At 49.5% G+C, this 18743-nt stretch overlaps 1 protein-coding gene across 3 annotated transcripts in view; it reads left to right on the top strand.

Annotated features, from left to right (window-relative positions):
- RNF213 (ring finger protein 213) overlaps positions 1-18743 on the top strand; it is a 3248263-nt gene that overhangs the window by 241866 nt on the left and 2987654 nt on the right. For all 3 annotated transcript variants that reach the window (XM_069655189.1, XM_069655190.1, XM_069655188.1), the window contains exon 6: positions 11506-11705. In XM_069655189.1, coding sequence (XP_069511290.1) covers positions 11506-11705 — 200 coding nt within the window. The remainder of the gene's footprint in view (positions 1-11505; positions 11706-18743) is intronic.

Raw genomic sequence — 18743 nt, 5'->3', positions numbered from 1 at the left:
TCCTCAGCAGGCAACTGGTCCTCCACTCAAGGAACCAGTGGACAATACGCTCAAAGAGGACAATGTCGTGGCAAGGGAAGAGGTCGGGGGCCCCACTCCTAGAGGCTCCCCGGCTACCAACACCAAATGACCCAAAGGTTCGGGGCCCCTCCCATGCATCACCGGTCGGGGCCGGTTAACGTCATTTCTACCAGCATGGGAGGGAATAACCACAGACCGCTGGGTATTGTTAACCATAGCCCGCGGTTACTGCATAGAATTCAGTCGGTCCCCTACCTTCAGACCCCCAAGGGGAAGACGCCTATCACCGGAGCACCTCGCCATCCTTCTTCAAGAAGTCAAACTGCTACTAGAGCAAGGAGCAATAGAGGTCGTGCCTCTATCACAGGTAACGGAGGGTATTTATTCAGTGTACTTCCTTGTACACAAAAAGGATTTAACCATGCGCCCTGTACTAGATCTTCGCCCAGCGAACAAATTTGTCAAACCTCAAAAATTTCGTATGGTGACCTTACAGGAAGTAATTCCCCTGCTTTCACAGGGGGATTACATGGCAACACTGGACATGAAAGATGCATACTTTCATATTTCAATGTTGCCAGCGAACAGGAAATACCGCAGGTTCATGATAGAAGGCAAACACTACCAGTTCAAAGTGCTCTGCTTCGGCATAGCATCAGCGCCAAGGGTATTCACAAAAATACTGGCAGTGGCAGCAGCCCACCTGCGCAGGTTGTCCATTCCAGTATACCTTTACCTCGACGATTGGCTCATAACCGGGGATTCTTACGAAACATGCTTCGCAAATACCCAAAGAACGGTGGACCTTTTGTTCCAACTGGGCTTCTCCATCAACGAGAAGAAGTCCAGCCTAGACCCCAGCCAAGTCAAGCAATTCCTAGGAGCTCTAATTCGAACAAAGGATGGCCTCGTGTTCCCCTCCAATGAGAGGGTCCAAAATATGCTGTTTCAGATCCCTCTATATGTAGCCGTTCAGAGGTGACGGTATGCAAAGCCATGCGATTGCTAGGAATGATGGCTTCATGTATTTATTTGGTACCTCGCTCGCGACTGCGTCCAATGCAAGAGTGGCTCAACAGCCAGTGGTGTCAGGCCAGCGGACAATGGGACGATCTAGTGGTGGTCTCGCAGGCCTTGGTTCTCTCGCTGCAATGGTGGCTGAAGGAAAACCTTGTATTGGGGAAACCATTCGCCACCCCCGCAGTGGAAGCCACTCTAACACAGACACATCCCTCACAGGATGGGGTGCTCACCTATCCCATCAGACTGCACACGGAGTTTGGACTCCGAGTGTAGTGTGCAAACACATAAACTTGCTGGAACTACTGGCGGTCTTCAAAGCACTGAAGGCTTTCCAGACACGCCTTCAAGGGAAGACAGTGCTGGTCCTCACAGACAGCCCCACAGCCTTGTACTACCTAAAGAAGCAAGGGTGCACTCATTCTCCAGGACTGTCCAAGCTGTCCCAGAACATATGGAATTGGGCTCTCAAACACATGTTCCTGTTATCCCAACATGTACTAGGGGTACTCAATATTCTGGCAGACAAACTCAGCCGAGACTTTCCTCTACTCGCAGAGTACAAATGGCGATTACAAGAAGACATCGTCTCCAACGTTTTCGCAGAATGGGGTTTCCCAGAAATAGATCTGTTTGCAACTCTGGAGAACACCCAATGCCAAGATTAGCCTCCAGGTACCCCCAGAACCGCTCCAAGGGGAACGGTCTCTGGATAATATGGTCAGGGAAATGTGTTTACACTTCCGCCCCCCCCCCCGACTCTCCTTCTCAACAAGGAACCAGTTACAATGATACTAGTGGCCCCTATGTGGGCCCGACAACCCTGGTTCGCTCTCCTGATGGAGATGTCTGTCTCCTCCGGTGAAACTACCCTGCCCGTACAACATGCTGTTACAGGACGGGGGCAGAACGCTGCACCCATGCCCACATACCCTGAATTTAGAAGCCTGGCTCCTGAGGTCATAGAATTTGGACACTTGCAGCTCCCACAAAGATGCATGTACATCCTTAGGGAGGCAAGGAAACCGAACACTCGTTACTGCTAGTCTAGCAAGTGGAAAAAGTTGTCATCTGGTTTAGGGCTAAAAGCATCAACCCCGTTGACTGCGCTCCCACACAGATTGTTCTATACCTGACTCACTTGTTAGACTCCGGCTTAGTCTTTAATTCTATTAAAGTTCACCTAGCTGCACTCTCCGCATACACCACCTCTCAACATAAGGTGTCATGGTGGAAAGTTCCAGTCATTAAAGCCTTCATGGAGGGAGTTAGGAGGGTGGATCCTCTTATATCTAACCCAGCTCCCGGATGGGACCTAAATCTTGTACTAACCAGGCTAATGGGTTCTCCCTTCGAACCCATGCACAAAGCAACACTTAAGAACCTCGCTCTTAAAACTGCTTTCTTAATACCTATCACCTCCATTAGGAGAGTAAGTGAACTACAAGCGCTCTCTATACTAGATCCCTTTTGTAACTGTTCACAAAGACAAGGTGGTTCTACGCACACACCCTAGGTTTGCACCAAAATTCATTTCTAAATTCCATGTCAACCAATCTATAGAATTACCTACGTTCTTTCAAAACCCAACAAACTTGGGAGAAAAAAGCCTACACACACTTGATGTGTGCAGAGCAGTTATGTTTTATATGGAAAGAACTAGGCCACTGACAAAGACTAATCGGTTCTTTGTCTCGGTGGGTGCAGGAAGAGAAGGAGATGCAGTTTCAAAATCCACTATATCTAGGTGGATTGTCCAATGCATCACTCTGTTTCTCTCTTGCTAAGAGAGAACTGCCCTTCAAGCCGAGAGCACATTCTACTCGAGGCACTGGGGCTTTCATAGCATTCATTGCAAATGTTCCCCTTGAGTCCTTTTGCAAAGCGGCAACCTGGAGTTCTTTACACACCTTTACAAAACACTACTGTCTAGATGCCCATTCTAGATCTGATTCCCAGGTGGGACAAGCTGTACTAAGACATCTTTTCTCTACTGTTCCTTCTCGCAACCCACCTCCAACTCCGGGTACTGCTCGCTAGTCTATGCACTTTTATATCTCTTGCTGCATTGTCCGGGCCGCCTGGGCCACACCCCATACAGCCCTGTATAAACGCGTTTCCAGCGTCATGGCAACACTGCCTATATGCCCACACGCATGCGCACATACACTTATCCTTCGTGCATGCGCCCAACGCAGTGACAGCACTTTGTTTGCGTTAGGACGCATGCGCGATATACACTCCACATGACTCATGCTGATGGGGCTGCCTGTTTTCTTTTTGTCTCCTTCATACAGACCCCCAGATTCCAGACCATCTGGCTGGTTCTGGCATTCTTTTATCTCAGAGCATCCCCAACCCGGAAGCCCTGCAGCATATTTCCACCACGGAGGCACTGCAGATCTGTCTACTGCACTGCCACAACCTCAAGGTACCCCTTCCTGTTTCAATTCCGCCACTAGGCTACACATGAATTTCTCACTACCCCAGTTCACCCGTATCTCTGTCTCTCCCCCTGTTCTTACATAATACCCCAGCGTGACCTACCCTCGCCCCTCCTGAGCCTGGAGATCTATCCTGGCTGGAGGTTCCTACATACTTGCATCTCCCCACTCATATGCAAGGTGAGTGCTCTAGGTCTTAGGCCCTTGACCCCCCCCAGATAAGCTCCTCACCGATTTTATTTTGAAATATTTTAGGATTGATCCGCCTACTGCACCACTACCTTTATGTTGACGTCCAAACAATACCGTATTATTGTACAGGTGGATTGTCTACACACCACATAAATTTTGCAGACACACATGTGAATTTTTGAATTTTTCGGTTTGTTTCACAGGACACTTTAGAAATTGGAAGAGGAATTTTTTCAGTGTCCGTCTATCACCAATGCACATGTACCCTTGGAAATTGCTATGTACTTAACATTTGAATATTTTGTTTTATATTGGAAATAACATGTAGGGTTCACTTTTTTGCTTTTGATTTTTCAATGCCAACATGTGGGACCTAATTTAAAAAAAGGACGCTGTTGTTTAACTCCAGAATTTGGATCAGTACCTCCTTCTAGGAATGCATACCTGCTATGATGTACTACTACCAATGTGGATATTTGTGTAAATTACATCTGCAGTAAATCACCGCAGAGTTTAAATATTTGAGGACAGGACCACCCTCTCGTATAAAGCGCTAGTCTATGAACAGCATGTGATTCTAAGCAGATTAACAAGCATCAGAAGACATGCATTACTTACCGTAAAAGCATTTCTGATGATTGTATCTGCTTAGATTCACATGCGCCCACCCTTCTTCCCCGCTCGGATGGAAGGAACATAGAGCTCTTATTACTTTTCTCTTTTCTGTACTAAATCACTTCTAATAAGGCTCCCTCAGGTCAGAAAAAATACAAACGGAGGGACCTCGACGCAGGAGGGATTTTGGGTACACTACACGTCACTATAGGGATAGTATTACAGACATGCCTTTTCGACTACGAAAAACAAAATGCAATACTCTGCAGTGACCACTGGATGTCGGACTATGCACAGCATGTGAATCTAAGCAGATGCAATCATCAGAAATGCTTTTACGGTAATTAATGCTACTCCTACGTCCCGTCCCCTTTCCTCCATACTTATGGGACATTTCTCCGTCTTGTGGGACGGGACCGGAGCACTTTGTAAAAAGCATCCACATTTTTTTCAAAAATGTGTCCCTCTTTCCTGCGCGGGGACCGGCACGCGGCCGTAACCCCGCCCACCTTGGCTCCGCCCCACGCATCGCCCATCAGTCCTTTTTCTCTGCACGATCGGGGTCTGACGCACTTGCATCCTCGGAAGTTTTTCTTCTATTTTTCCCTCTCTGGCTCTCGCTAGCGTTCGTTTACTAGTCTGTCTATGTCTTTTAAACTAGATTTTCCAGACTGTTCATCGTGTCACCGTCGCTTCGCGAGGGCGGATCCCCATCCTCTTTGTTTAGAGTGTTTGGGTCCGGAACACCGTTGGGACTCCTGTTTTTACTGTGACTCCCTTTCGGTCCGGGCTCTTCAACGTCGGTTGGAGCGGTGGGAGGAGGTGTTCGGACGGACTCCTCCTTTGCATTTTCAGGCGTTCATCGACGAGAAGAAGAAACGCCCGGTAAGTTCTTTGATTTTTCAGAGCACCCTGACCGGGGGATACCTTACCGGGTTCCTCTCGAGCCGGGAGGGGCGTTGATCGCTCTGTTACCAGGGTTTGCCCTGAGGAGCCTGTCGGGCCTAATAATTCTACCAGAGTTTTCTCCGAGGGTCTCCGAAAGGGGCCTGTGATCACCGGAGTACACTCCAAGGCCCCTCCTGTGGGGGCTGTGTGTAGACCCAGTTCTACTGAGTCGTGGGGTACTGGAGCTTGCTCTGAGGCCGTTCTTTCGGCTTCCCTCAAAAACGAAACCGGGGTACGCCCCGAGGTCTTGGCTGGGTTTGAGGTTACCGAACGCATGTTTGAGGCCCGTGCCGATAAGGCTTCTACCGGGCCTAGGTCCAAGGTCCCTCGTACAGAGGCTAAGGCTACCAACAGTTCTGAGGGGCCGGGCAAGGCCCTGTCGGTGACAGCGCACCGTTCCCGCTCTTGTGGTGACTCCAGATCTGTTGAGGGGGGTAAAGAAGGTTTCTTCTTTTACCAGCAGTGCCGAGGCTCTTCCTTCGAAGGCTCAGTTGGCGGTTGGTATGTCGCAGGAACATTCCAGGCCTCATAGCACCAGCTCTGCCGAGGTTCCTTACGTTAAGGCTAAATTTAAGACCCCTGATCCATCGATGGGGACCCCTGCCTCACTTCCTCACGTGCCGCAGTTCCCCTCAGATGAGGACAAAATGGCGCCTGTTCCCGCCACGACCACGGCGGCCATTTTAGGTACTACCCCCACAACTACGCCATTGGCCTCTTGTGTAGGGTTCGGTCCTTCGGGTGAACCTAAGGTCCCTTGTGCGCATCCTTACCAGCCAGTTTTTGATTGGAACGCCCGGATGCCTCTTCTGCACAATGTTTCGTTGCCCGCGGGGGCGGCTCCCTTGATTTATGTGGGTACGTCGACGGAGGGGCCTGTGTGGCACCCTTCCCCGTTGCGTCCCTGGATTTGTCCACCTCATGAGAGGAGGCCTCAGGTTCCGAAACAATCTCCTGAGGACACTTTTTTTTTTCTGTAAATTTCAAGCGCTTATGCGCACCGACCCCATGAGGGAATATTTCAAGGGGCCTTTCAAAGAGAAATGTCCACCCGCGCCTCCGGCTCCACCCGTCCCGTCGGTGGTTCCACCGGCGCCTCCCTTGCCCGTGGTGCTCCCCCTGCGCTTCCGCCTGTGCCGCCATTGACCCCAGTGGACAAGGCAGTGCTTCGGCTCAGCAGGAGCCGGACCGGTCAGATGACCCTCCAGGCGATCAGGACAACCAGGACCTGCCCCGCTCTACCAGAGCGTCCCATGACCGGGTACTGGACATGATGAGCTTCTTAGATGTTCCGGTGCCCGAGGCACCTGCTCCGCAGGAGGGCGTGCTTTCTGGGGCGTTCACCTTGTCTCCTTTGGAGTGTACCGGCCTGTTCTTGCAGAAGGACGTTCTGGCTGAGGTCCGAAGGGTTTGGGAAAAGTCACACTCGGGACTTTTTGTAAATAAAAAGATTGACGCGAGGTACAGGCTACATTCCTCGGAAGAAGTGGCCTTGTCTTGTCCGCCTCCCTCCTCCACAGTGGTGGCTGCGGCCACGTTGCAATCCAGACCTGCAGCTTCCTCCTCCGCGATGGCGACTCAGGTCTTGGGAAGGGAGGACAAGCTCCTGGACTCCCTAGGGAGGAAAATCTTTGCCAATTCGGCCTTGCAGCTCAGGCAGGCCAATGCAGAATTGATTTTGGCGGGAGCTAACATGCGGATGTGGAGAGGTTTGTCGGAGTTTGAGGAGCACATTCCGGTCGAGAAGCTGGAGGATTTCAGAGGAGGCCTTTCCGATGCCAGGGTCTTGGCCCTGGATCTGCTGGAGGCTGCGGCTCATCAAGTAGGCACCTCGGGGTCTGATGCTAGGGGTTGATACCTTGCGGCAAGCATGGCTGCATGCCACTAAGTTCTCGAAGGAGGTGCAAGACAAGGTTCTGGACCTTCCATTTGATGGTAAGGAGCTTTTTCACTCTTCTACTGATGTAGAGCTCACCAAAACCAAAGACAGCACTCAGACGGCCAAATCATTGTCTGTTCTGGTTAAACCTCCCTTCAAGACTCAAAGGCCGTTGTCGCAAGGTCGATTTTCCTCTGGTTTTAGGGGCTTCCTCGACCGCAAGAATCGCAGAGTGGATACTCCTGCGGGGAATAACCGCCGTAGACGACAGCGTATGCAGTATTTCTCCTGCTCCTCAGCCTCATCAGGTTCAGGTGGCACTACCACCGATAAACCTGCCAAATGAGGGTTTTGCGCTCGCATGAGACCCCGGTGGGAGGACGCATCGCGTCTCATTGGGAGGCTTGGCAGACCATCACTGAAGACAGATGGGTTTTATCAGTCGCTCGAGCGGGCTTCCGCTTACCTTTACCCCCTACCCTGCCCCTCAACCCTCCCTTTCAGCTGTCGGCTCACCCTCCCTCAAGGCCGAGGTTCAGAAACTTCTGGTCCTCAGAGCTGTGGAACCCGTTCCCCTTGGGGAGCGAGGGGAGGGCTTCTACTCCTGGCTATTTACGGTGCCCAAACCCAACCAGGCTGGCCTGCGCACCATCCTAGACCTTTCCAAGTTCAATCTTTCCTTACCCCAAGAGAAATTCAAGATGATCACGCCCGTCCAGATTCGCTCCTCATTGCAGGCGGGTGATTGGCTCAGCGTGGTGGATCTTCAGGATGCCTACATGCATATCCTGATTTGGAACCCACACAGGAGATACCTCCGTTTCTCTTTGGGAGAGGAGCACTTCCAGTTTCGGGTGCTTCCTTTTGGCCTCAGTTCCGTGCTGCGTGTCTTCACGAAGATGTCAGTGATTGCGTCCCATCTTCGTCTCCAGGGTATCCAGGAGTATCCGCATTTGGACAACTGGCTCTTATGCCGGGGTGCGCCCCCCGAGGCCTTGGTGGGGCTTGGTGCTACTGAACGGATGTTCGAGGCCTGCGCGAGTGAGGCTGTTACCGGACCTGGATCCCTCGTACAGAGGCTAAAGCTACCAACATTTCTGAGGGTCTGGCAAGGCCTTATCGGTGAAGGTTGTTTCTCACCGTTCCTGCGGCGACACCAGATCTGTTGAGGGGGCAAAGAAGGGAAATACTTCTTTTACCGGCAGCGCCGAGGTCCTTCCTGAGAAGGCTAATTTGGCGGTTGATATGTCGCAGAAACATTCCAGGCCTCATAGTACCGGCTCTGCCGAGGTTCCTTATGTTAAGGCTAAAGTTAAGACCCCTGATCCATCGACGGGGACCCCTGCCTCACTTCCTCACGTGCCGCAGTTCCCCTTAGGTGATGACAAAATGGCGCCTGTTCCCGCCACGACCGCGGCAGCTATTTTGAACGCTACCCCTACAGCTGCGCCATCGTCCTCCGGTGTAGGGCTGGTTTCTCGGCCTTGTGCGCATCCTTATCGGTCAGTTTATGACCGGAATGCTCGGATACCCCTTCCGCACATTTTTTTGTTGCCTGCGGGGTGGGCACCTTTGGTTGATCTGTCCATCCAGATATAGGAGTGGGCTGTGCTTCATGGCGTCTGGCTGCTTGCGGTGCACATCCCGGGCCAGCTGAATGTCACAGCGGATGCCCTCAGCTGGCGGACAGTGGTCAGCTACGAGTGGGAGTTGGAGGAGGTCCTCTCATGGACTTTCTTGCGTTGGGGTAAACGAGAAGCTTCCTCGGTATGCCTCCAGAGGGGGGCTGAGAGCCTCCTCTCTGGGGGATGCTCTCGAGATTCCATGGCAACATGAGAGCTTATGCCTTCCCGCCTCTGCCTCTAGTTCATCGAGCAATTGGGAAGCGGAAGAACTCGGTGAACTGTTCCCTTCTGCTCATGGCCCCGTGGTGGCCGGCCAGTTTTTGGTTCTCAGAACTTCAACACCTGTCGGTGTTTCCGCTGATCAGGTTACCAGTAACCCCAGATCTTCTTCATCAAGGGGAACAGCAGATGTGGTACCCCTCACCACAATCGCTCAGCTTGGCGGCATGGTGCCTGAGTTCAAGTCTTAGAGCATTTTAACTTGTCTATGGATAACATGTGTATTATCCAGGCAGCCAGGGAACCCTCGACCAGATCCCAAAACAGGAGTAAATGGCTCAGGGTTGTAGGTGTTTGGAAAAGCAGTTGGATCCAAGGGTGGCTACAATTGACACTGTGCTGTCCTTCGTGTCCTACCTAGCAGAGTCGGGTGTTTACGTGCTGTCATGCAGAACTTACCTTTCAGCGGTTTCCGCTTATCTTGCTATAGACCAATGCTCTTATTCTCTGAGTAACCCAGTGGTTAAGAGGCATTTTGCAGGCTTGACACGCCTCTACCCGCCGGTTCGTATTCCGCACCCACCTGGGGACCTAAATGTAGTCCTGACGGCGCTGTGCCATAAACCCTTTGAGTCAATGGCTACGGTTGACCTCAAGTACGTGTCCTGGAAAGTGTCCTTTCTGGTAGCCGTTACGCCAGTGAGGAGAGTGAGTGAGCTCCAGGCATTGTCGGTGGAGCACCCTTTCTTGGGCTTTCACAAGGACAAGGTAGTCCTTCGGACGAACCCAGCTTTCCTACCAAAGGTAGTGACCGAATTCCATCTGAATCAGTTGATTTCCCTTCCGGTCTTTTTTCCGAACCCTGCCTCGGAGGCAGAAAGGGTTCTACACTGCCTGGATGTCCGAAGAGCTCTTAGGTTCTACCTGGACAGGACTTCTGAGCTCGGAGCTCTTCCCAACTGTCTGTGACCTCCGGTAAGCCTCTGGGCAGGCCGGCGTCTAAGGCATCTGTTTCCAGATGGATTACCGCCTGTATCACGGAATCTTTCACCGTCCAAAAGCTGAAACCTCCTAAAGGTATCCATGCACACCAGGTGCGAGGCAAGGCAGCCACGGTTGCTTTTCAGAAGTATGTTCCCTGGGAGTCCATCGCTAAAGCGGCTACTTGGGCCTCCCCATCTGCTTTCTGTAAGCATTACTGCCTCGATATGAGCTCTAGAGCTGACGCTCAGTTCGGCCAGGCTGTGCTGAAGAACCTGTTTCAGTAAGGGGTATTTCCATCCACCCATAGTTCCTCGAAGGAGTGCTTGGGAATCATAAGTATGGAGGAAAGGGGACGGGACGTAGGACCAGGTTACTCACCGTAGTGACCACCTTACGCCTAGTCCATAGTCCCCTTTCCTCCATACGCCCGCCCGCCGTCCCCTCTAATAAGGTTCCTCTGTTATTGCTAATGGGTCTTTGACCCTGCGATAGAAAAGGACTGATGGGCGATGCATGTGGCAGAGCAAAGGTGGGTGGGGTTAAGGCTGCGTGCCGGGCTCCGCGCAGGAAAGAGAGGAGGGACACATTTATGAAGAAAATGTGGATGCTTTTTACAAAGTGATCCGGTCCCGTCCCACAGGACGGAGAGATGTCCCATAAGTATGGAGGAAAGGGGACTATGGACTAGGAGTAAGGTGGTCACTACGGTGAGTAACCTGGTAAATGTCATTTAACAGTAGTTTTTAAATAAGCATTCTTTAAAAAGTGCAATATATGTAGCAATTAAATACACTTTAAAATACTTTTCTAGAATCTACTCCGTCTAATAACTGCCACTAAACCATACTTCTGCTTGCAATCGCATGATCTTTTCTCTCTCTAACTTCCCTTTTCTGTCGAGATGCCACTCGGAGCGCCACTACCTTTGTTGCATTTCGAGTTCTTATACAGTGGTGTACAAAAGCAATGTCATGGTTTTGTAACAAACACACATGCTTGAAGATGTACCAGCATAAGGAGTTGCGTATGTATCCGCATACGGATTAGGAGTGTGATGGTTATAGTTTGGCAGACAGTGCTTACCTGTCATGAGAGAAAGTGCTTTTTATGTTACCCATTGAACAATTCCGAATAAAAGTGCTTTATGAATGCCTGATAATTACAATATGCATAGTGTTCCAGACAGTTTTTGGTGCATTGGCATGCCCCTGGAACAGTTTGTTCTTTACAATGAATGAGATAAATATTGAGTTACACTCCAGTGGTTGTACATCTTCTTTTCCTCCAGTTAAAACATTGTTTACATTTTAGGTTTGTGGTAGGGCCTTAAATGCACCCATTTAGATGTCTTTTGAGGTTTATGCCCTTCCACCCCCAAACACTTGTCAGTAGGGACCTAAAGTAAAGAATCTCATACGAAACAAATCTTAATTCTACAGCAAAATGAACAGAAACTTGATCTACTTTACTCATTCTTCTGCAACAAAGTGACCATTTTAAGATTTACCAATGTTTTTGGTGGGTTCTATAGCACTTATTGTTTCTTTGCAATCCACAGAAACCTGAATGAACATGGAATGCTTTTTGAAGGTTTAATTACAGTTGCAAAAAAAGACCTAAACAAATATATTCCATACAAATATTGTGTTGTGCGAAACGGAAAGTGGGAATATGAATTTATTTACAAACCTGATGTGCCAGACGGAATTATGGTGAATCGCTGTTTTCGTGTACCAGAAGTCGATATCTCCCAGGGTGGTAAGTAGTGTCTTATTCTGAATAGAGGCAGCCCTTTTAAAAAAAATAATAAAGGACAAGCAACTGTTCCATTTATTAATTGAATAACCTTTTTCAAGTCTTCCAATGTGTGTAATTTTAATCATTACAATTTTTTTTTTTCCTGGTCACTCCTTTTGCGGTGTAAGCTTTCAACAGGTGTCTGTATCACTTTGTGTGAAAGTACAGGGTAGGCAACCAGATAGGACGATGTGGTACCGCTGTGAATGCCGGTTTGCAGAGTCCAAAGGACACAGCAATCATTAAAAGCGTTAACCACCCATTCCAAGGGCTGGAATGGATGGAAACGGCCCTGGGACATTACTACCTGTTCCAGCGCTTGGAACGGGTGGTTAACGCTATTAGCACCCATCTCATGGGCTGGGACGAGGCTAATATAAAGTATTTTCTTTCGCGGTGAACGGGTCGCCTTGTGGCATCCCGTTCACGGAAAGAAAATGCTATAAAAACATGGCTGCCATGGGAAAGGAAGGAGGCCCTCTTCCATTTCCATGGCGGCCAAATGGGGCAGAGAGGAAGGAGCAGTGGCACTCGCTGCTGCAATGAGGTTTGGGGGGGGGATGATTCATAAAAATGGGTACAGAGGGTTGGGGAAGAAAATGGCATGCGGACCAACCGTCCATCAGGCGGCTTGGAACGTGGGCTGGATGAGCTGTATCAGCCCACGTGTCTAGTCTCCTAATTGGTTACCCCCTCCCCATCCCCAAAGGGTGCTAATTGTAACTACGATTCAACCCCTTTTTTTATTATTCACAGCATTGTGGGTGAGTCGAACACTTATAGAAAAAACAGTTCTGGAAAGAGTAAAGGATTGTAACACTGAAGCGGTTAAGAAGAGGTTACAGAACTTAGTCAAGGACTGATCTATGGAAGTAGGGATTCGCCCAATTCACCTCAAGTATTATATAGTCTCAGGTATCTAGCATCCAGCCCTCTTTTTGGCAGCAACTCAGTCTCTGAGTTAAAAGACTGGTTTTGTCTTAATTTTGCCTATCGGCAAGTACTGCCCCTTACCCTTTGCATGGGGTTGCATGCTGTGCATAGATATTACCATGTACCCACTGTTTCTCTCCTGGACAGGTAATATTGATACTTTAACATAGAAGTATACAAACCAGTATTTCCTACCCCCTTGCTTAAGGGTTTTGTCAAGCAGTGTGCTTTTAAAGCATTAAGGTTTGTAATATCTGTTAACAAGGGATGCCTCTTTTGCCTGCTTTTGATTCTCGTAGAGTAAACTCTAGGCGATTTCATGTTTTCCCCATAATCGATGTCAATGGGAGAACGATTTCACCTTTCCACTCCCTCCGATGTGGGGTGCTAGTCTGAAATTGTGCTGCTGATGTGCACAGGTTTGGGTAACCAAGCACATGTATGGTGTGTGTGTTACCACTCATACGCTGTAGCTGCAAAAGACATTTACTTTCTCATACATTTACTTCAAGTCTTTACTTCATCTGCATCTTCACATTGTGTTGGTGGAAATGCATGTGGTTATGGTTAGTTAAAGGTTGGGGTGAAGAATTAGCAGGGAGTAGAATATGGGGTAAAAAGAGGGTTCAGGAGGTCTCCCCCTCCAATGACTCAGTAAATGCTAGTGGAAGTGAAAGACAAGAGAAGTTAAGGTACAGAAAAGTAAATGTGACTAAATGTATGTCGAATTGAAAGGAGGTGCAGTCAAGACATACATTCGAAAGGCACAGGTTCGAAGACCCTGAACATTCAACACAAATTGGTTCCCAATCTACAGTCGCACATTTTCTGTTACTGTGGTGTGCATCCCTTTTTCATACATCTACTGATGCGTACATTTCATATTGAGTTGTATTTTGTTGGTTTTGTTTGCCTTTCAACAAATGGAAACGGTGAAACAATAACATACAATGCAAAAGAAGGTAAAAGTTTAATCTGCAAACAGAATGGTATCTCATGTTCATCTCCACATTTGAGTTTTTGTTTTTGGTTGGTGTGTGGCGAGGTGCTAGCCTCCTGCAGAGTTCCTGGTACCGTCATTTACTACAGTTTATTCCCTTGCACGAGTTGTTTGTCTGCCAGGGATAAAAAAAGTCAGTAGGACCTTATTTAGGTGCCAAGTATTGATGGCTACAATTGAGATGGTACTTGGTGAAACAATTGAATACCAGACTGTTGCATGACTCTTGTTGTACCCCTTCTTCTACTACATTAATAGGACCATGTTCTGGAGATTACATCAAAGCTTAATTATGTATTGCAATTCTTGAGGTACTTCACCTGCTGTCTCTGAAATGCCCAAATGCGTGAGTGTGGCGATACATGCGAAAATGAGGGAACTTTTTGGCATTGAATATTGCTTTACATAAAACAATCAATAACTTGTTGCTCACATAAATCGATTGGAAGTAGGTGAAAAAATAGTTTTTAAAAGACCGACTTAAAAAAAAAAGATTTAGAAAGACCACACTGCGAACACACATACGAGTCTTTCGAAAACGTATAGGGGTGCCAGTGGCAATATCACTGGATGACTGTCCCCATGGGTGTTATGTACTGTGCTCTGGGATGGAGATGGAGGTCTGCATGTTAAGTTGCATTTAGGTGTTAACAAGGACATTGTTGTTTCATTTTATTTTAACCATACCTTATGACTCTGCATGGAATGTCCTATGAGCACTGTTTTATTTTTAAATTTCTTTATTGGTTTTGAACAACAACAAGACAACAAAAACAAAACATACAATCTGACATGGCACAGCATCACTGGCGCGTTAGTATGTTTCTCGGAGCCTGCTGTACTTCCGCAGCTTCGGGGTTCTCGGGCGACCGTACCCTTCATGTCCATCACCTTTGTTGGGTCTACCGCAGAGTTCTTTACAGAGGTGTCTTGCCACGGAGCTCATGCCGGGTAACCTCATTCTTACTCGTTAGTCTGCCGTCCCTATGGTGTCCTCACTGTCTCTCTCTTCTCTCGTGTCGAATAGGTCCTGCATCAAGGAGTTCCATGCGGTCAATTTGTGTACTGTTTCCCCTTCCCCTCTTTTCACCGCTCTTATCCACACCGCAGTCTCTGTCTGTGCCCACTTATGGAGATCTGACCACCATGCATCTATGTTCGGGCCCTCCCTTGACTTCCATGACATTGCTATTCTTCTTTTAGCCAATATGCATATTAAGTCCTTCATTTTTGCTTGGTGCAATTCATGTCTGCTTCCCCTTGGGAAGAGGCCTAGTAGGTATCTCTCTGGATGCTCTGCTTGTAGTTGGAGTCCGCCTTGTGCTATCTTGGTTCTGATTCTGTCCCAGAAGGTCTATCACTGGGCATGTCCATAACATGTGGAGCACGTCGGCGTCCTCAGCCAGGCAGCGTGGGCACCTGTTTTGATTTTCCGTCCGCATCTTGTGCATCCTCTTGGGCGTGAGGTATGCTTGGTGTGTGATATATAGCTGTGCCTGCCTGAACCGTGCATTCCTTGAGACCTTTTTTGGGTATCTTAGCGCCCTGGCCCATTCTTGATCGCTAAATGGCCTCTGGAGTTCCTCCTCCCAACGTCGCCTTGTGTTTGATCCTTGCGGGTCTACTGTTTTTAACAATTGTTCATATAACCTGGAGGTTGTGTGGGTTCCCTCTGAAATGTCATACCATACGTCTAACTCTGTCATCTCCTCCTCCTCCGGGTCTATCCATTCTGGCCATCTTTTTTGATATTTCGTATTATGCAATTGTAAAGGATGATTTGGCCTTCGTGTATCTCGTGGTCATCCACTATTTCTTGAAAGTCTGCCCACCTATCCCCTCTCCTCAGGTCTCCAATTTGTGCTACACCTTTGGCCTCCCAGTGCACTCGGTACATCGCTAGCATGTTCGTGTTCCCCCCTAGGAGGCCCGCCAGAGGGATCTGTGTCAAGCACGGGTCTTTCATACCCTGGAGTTTCCATGCCCTTTTCCATAGCCCGACTGCGATCGTAAGCATGTTCGGCAGGGTCTTGAGCTGGGGTGTGTTAAGCCACAAGATCTCCCTCAAATAGTATCGTTTCAGTGCTGGCTGAAAGACAATTGTGTCTATTGTTTCATCCTCTCCCAGCCACTTGACTGCGAACTGGAGCTGTCCTGCTAGGTAATATTTTTCGAAATCCGGTAGCCCGATACCGCCGTCCTCGTAGTCTTTCTGGAGAGTCTCCATAGCAATTCTGTTTCTCCCTCCTCCCCATAGGAAATTCCGTGTTATCATATTTAATCTGTTGAAGAAGGCTCTGGGAATGGCGTATGGGATGTTTGTGAAGTAATATAGCAGGCGCGGCAGCACCACCATTTTCAGGAGGGCCGCCCTCCCCATCATCCCCAGCGGGAGTGTTCCCCAGAAGACCATTGATTTCTGTGTTTTTTCCAGTGCCGCCAGTGTGTTTTTCCTATGGGTGTCAGCAGTGTTGTGGTGTATTTCTATTCTGAGGTATCTGAAGGAGTTCCGTGCCCATGTCAGGCCCAGGTCCGGGAGGCTCCCCGGGGGGACCCGCCTTAGCCCCGCCAGAGGGAGTACCAGGGATTTGTCCTTGTTAATTGCTATGCCCGATAATCTGGTGTATGCCCCGATCGCCTCTAGGAGGCATGGTAGATTGGCGGCTGGATTCTCTACGAATAACAGCATGTCATCCGCGTATAGCGAGATTTGATGGAGCACCCCGTCTGTTTATCCCGGTGTCCCCATATTCCGCTCTAAGGAAGGCCGCGAGCGGCTCTAGGGCCAGAATGTATAATAATGGCGACAGTGGGCATCCCTGCTTGGTTCCCCGATGTATTCTCCACTCCCTTGAGATGAATCGCCCTGTCTTCACCCTTGCTCTAGGATCGTTGTATAGCAGTTTGATCCACCGGAGGAATCCCTCACCAATGCCGAAGTGGGCGAGTACGCTCACCAGCCACTCCCAACGCACCGAATCAAACGCTTTGACAGCGTCCAGGGACACTATTGCGCTCTCGCCTTGCCTTTGATTTGTCTCTTCTAGTACATGGTGCAATCTGCGAAGATTCCACGACGTGTTCCTCCCCGGGACATAACCCGTTTGGTCCGAATAGATCAAGGTGGGCACAACTTGTTTCAGGCGGTTGGCTAACACCGCCGTCAGAATTTTAGCGTCCTGATTAATAAGGGAGATTGGCCTATAGGAGGGACATGCTTGGGGGGCTTCCCTGGTTTTAGGATCGGGACTATCGTCGATTCGGACATGCTGGGTGGCAGCCGTCTTCCCGGTGGGGAGCTCCATAATCACGCCCTCTATTTCCTCTACCGTTATAGGTGCGTCCAACGACTGAGCCTGTTCTTCTGCCAATTTTGGTAATCTGATTTCTGCCAGTGCATCCACTATGTCCTCTGAATCTATCCCTGGGTTCGGGGCGTATAGTCGCTCGTAGAATTGGGCAAATAGGTTGTTAATATGTTCCTGGTTTCTGATCTCTTTCCCTGTATGATCTTCTAACACTGTTATGGGTTCTCTTTTGTTTTCCTGTCTAGTGAGCCACGCTAAAAGTCTACTGGGTTTATCCCCTTCCGCGTGTAGGCGTTGTAGATACCTCCCGTAATTCAGCCTTCCCAGTTTTTCCCAAAGTACCATACAGTCTGACCTCCATTCCACTAGCTCTCGGGGCTCACTCCCTCCCGTTCCCGCTCGTCGCTCTTCCGTTTCTATCACCTTCTCAAGTTCACTGAGCTCTTTCATAGCTGCCCCCGTTAATCCTGCCTATTGCCGCCCCCCTTATCACCACTTTGAACGCGTCCCATAGTGTGGAACTACTTTCCACGCTACCCTCATTCTGCTCAAAGTAATCCTCTATGGACTCCTGGAGGTATTCCTCCAGCTCTCCCTCTTAGGGCCTCTGCCCGGAGCCGCCAGGTTGGTATCGGGGCTTTCCTGTGGGTGTGTGCCCATGTTGCTAATACTGGGGCATGATCGGAGAGGGTGCATGCTTTGATAGTGATTTCTGTGAAATCATGTAATGATTCCCTGCCCGTAAATATGTAGTCTAACCGTGTAAATGTCCCATGCGGTGCACTGTAGTGTCTGCACCCTCTCCATGTACCTGTCTCCAGATGTCGACCAGTTGTAATCCCTCTAAGGTCCTGTGCAGTTCCTTTGCCGGGGGCGCTGGCTTCCTGTGCCTGTCGTCCGACCTGTCCAGCAACGGGTTCAAGGTGCAGTTGAAGTCGCCGGCCCAGATGAACGTCGCTTCCCTGTACTGGGCCAGCCTGGGCACCAACTTTTTAAAGAAGTCCGTTGCGTCACAATTCGGGGCATGGGTGTTGATCAGGCACACTTCCCTATGTTCCAGCATTCCGTGTATCAGCACCAGCCTTCCCTCCGAGTCCGACTCCTGCCGGAGCATTTGAAACGGGACCCCCGGGGCAATCCATATCAGTACTCCCCGTGCATAGTTTGACCACCTTGGCGCTGTATGTTTGTCCTCCCCATTTCTTGTTCACCTTGGCCTGCTTTTGTGAGGTTAGGTGCGTTTCCTGGAGCATCGCTATCTTGACCTTCATTTGGTTTAGCCATGCATAGACCCGAAGTCTCTTGACATACGCATTAAGGCCTTGCACGTTCCAGGTGACTATTGACGTGCTATCTAGCCCCATTGTTCTTCTTGCGGTCTGGTTTCCTCGTCCCACAGCCGTGTCTGTGTCCTGCCCTCTACTCTCCCTGTGTGGGAGTCTCCTACGGTTCCTGTTGCGGGCCCCCCCCCCCCCGTCTGGTGCGGCCATGTTTGTCATCTTTTGCCACTTGCTGTATATAATTCTGGTCACCTTCTACTCGTATCTCCCCTTCATCCTTTGCGGTCGTTTCCCTGTTGCCTGCGCCATATGCTGTCCATTCACCACACTCAACATCTTTAACCCAAACAAAAACTAATGAACAAACGCCCAGCCACCCTTCCCCTGCTCGGGCTTCGCCGCTTCCCTCATCGTACTCCCTTGGAAGGGGCCGACTTGCAGCGGCGTGATGCCTTAAAACGGGCATCTAAACTTGTTG

This window comes from Ambystoma mexicanum, chromosome 3q (genome assembly GCF_040938575.1).
Source record: "Ambystoma mexicanum isolate Mex_15411 chromosome 3q, UKY_AmexF1_1, whole genome shotgun sequence".
NCBI classification, from domain to species: Eukaryota; Metazoa; Chordata; class Amphibia; order Caudata; family Ambystomatidae; genus Ambystoma; species Ambystoma mexicanum.
This window is presented reverse-complemented; position numbering and strand designations above follow the sequence as displayed.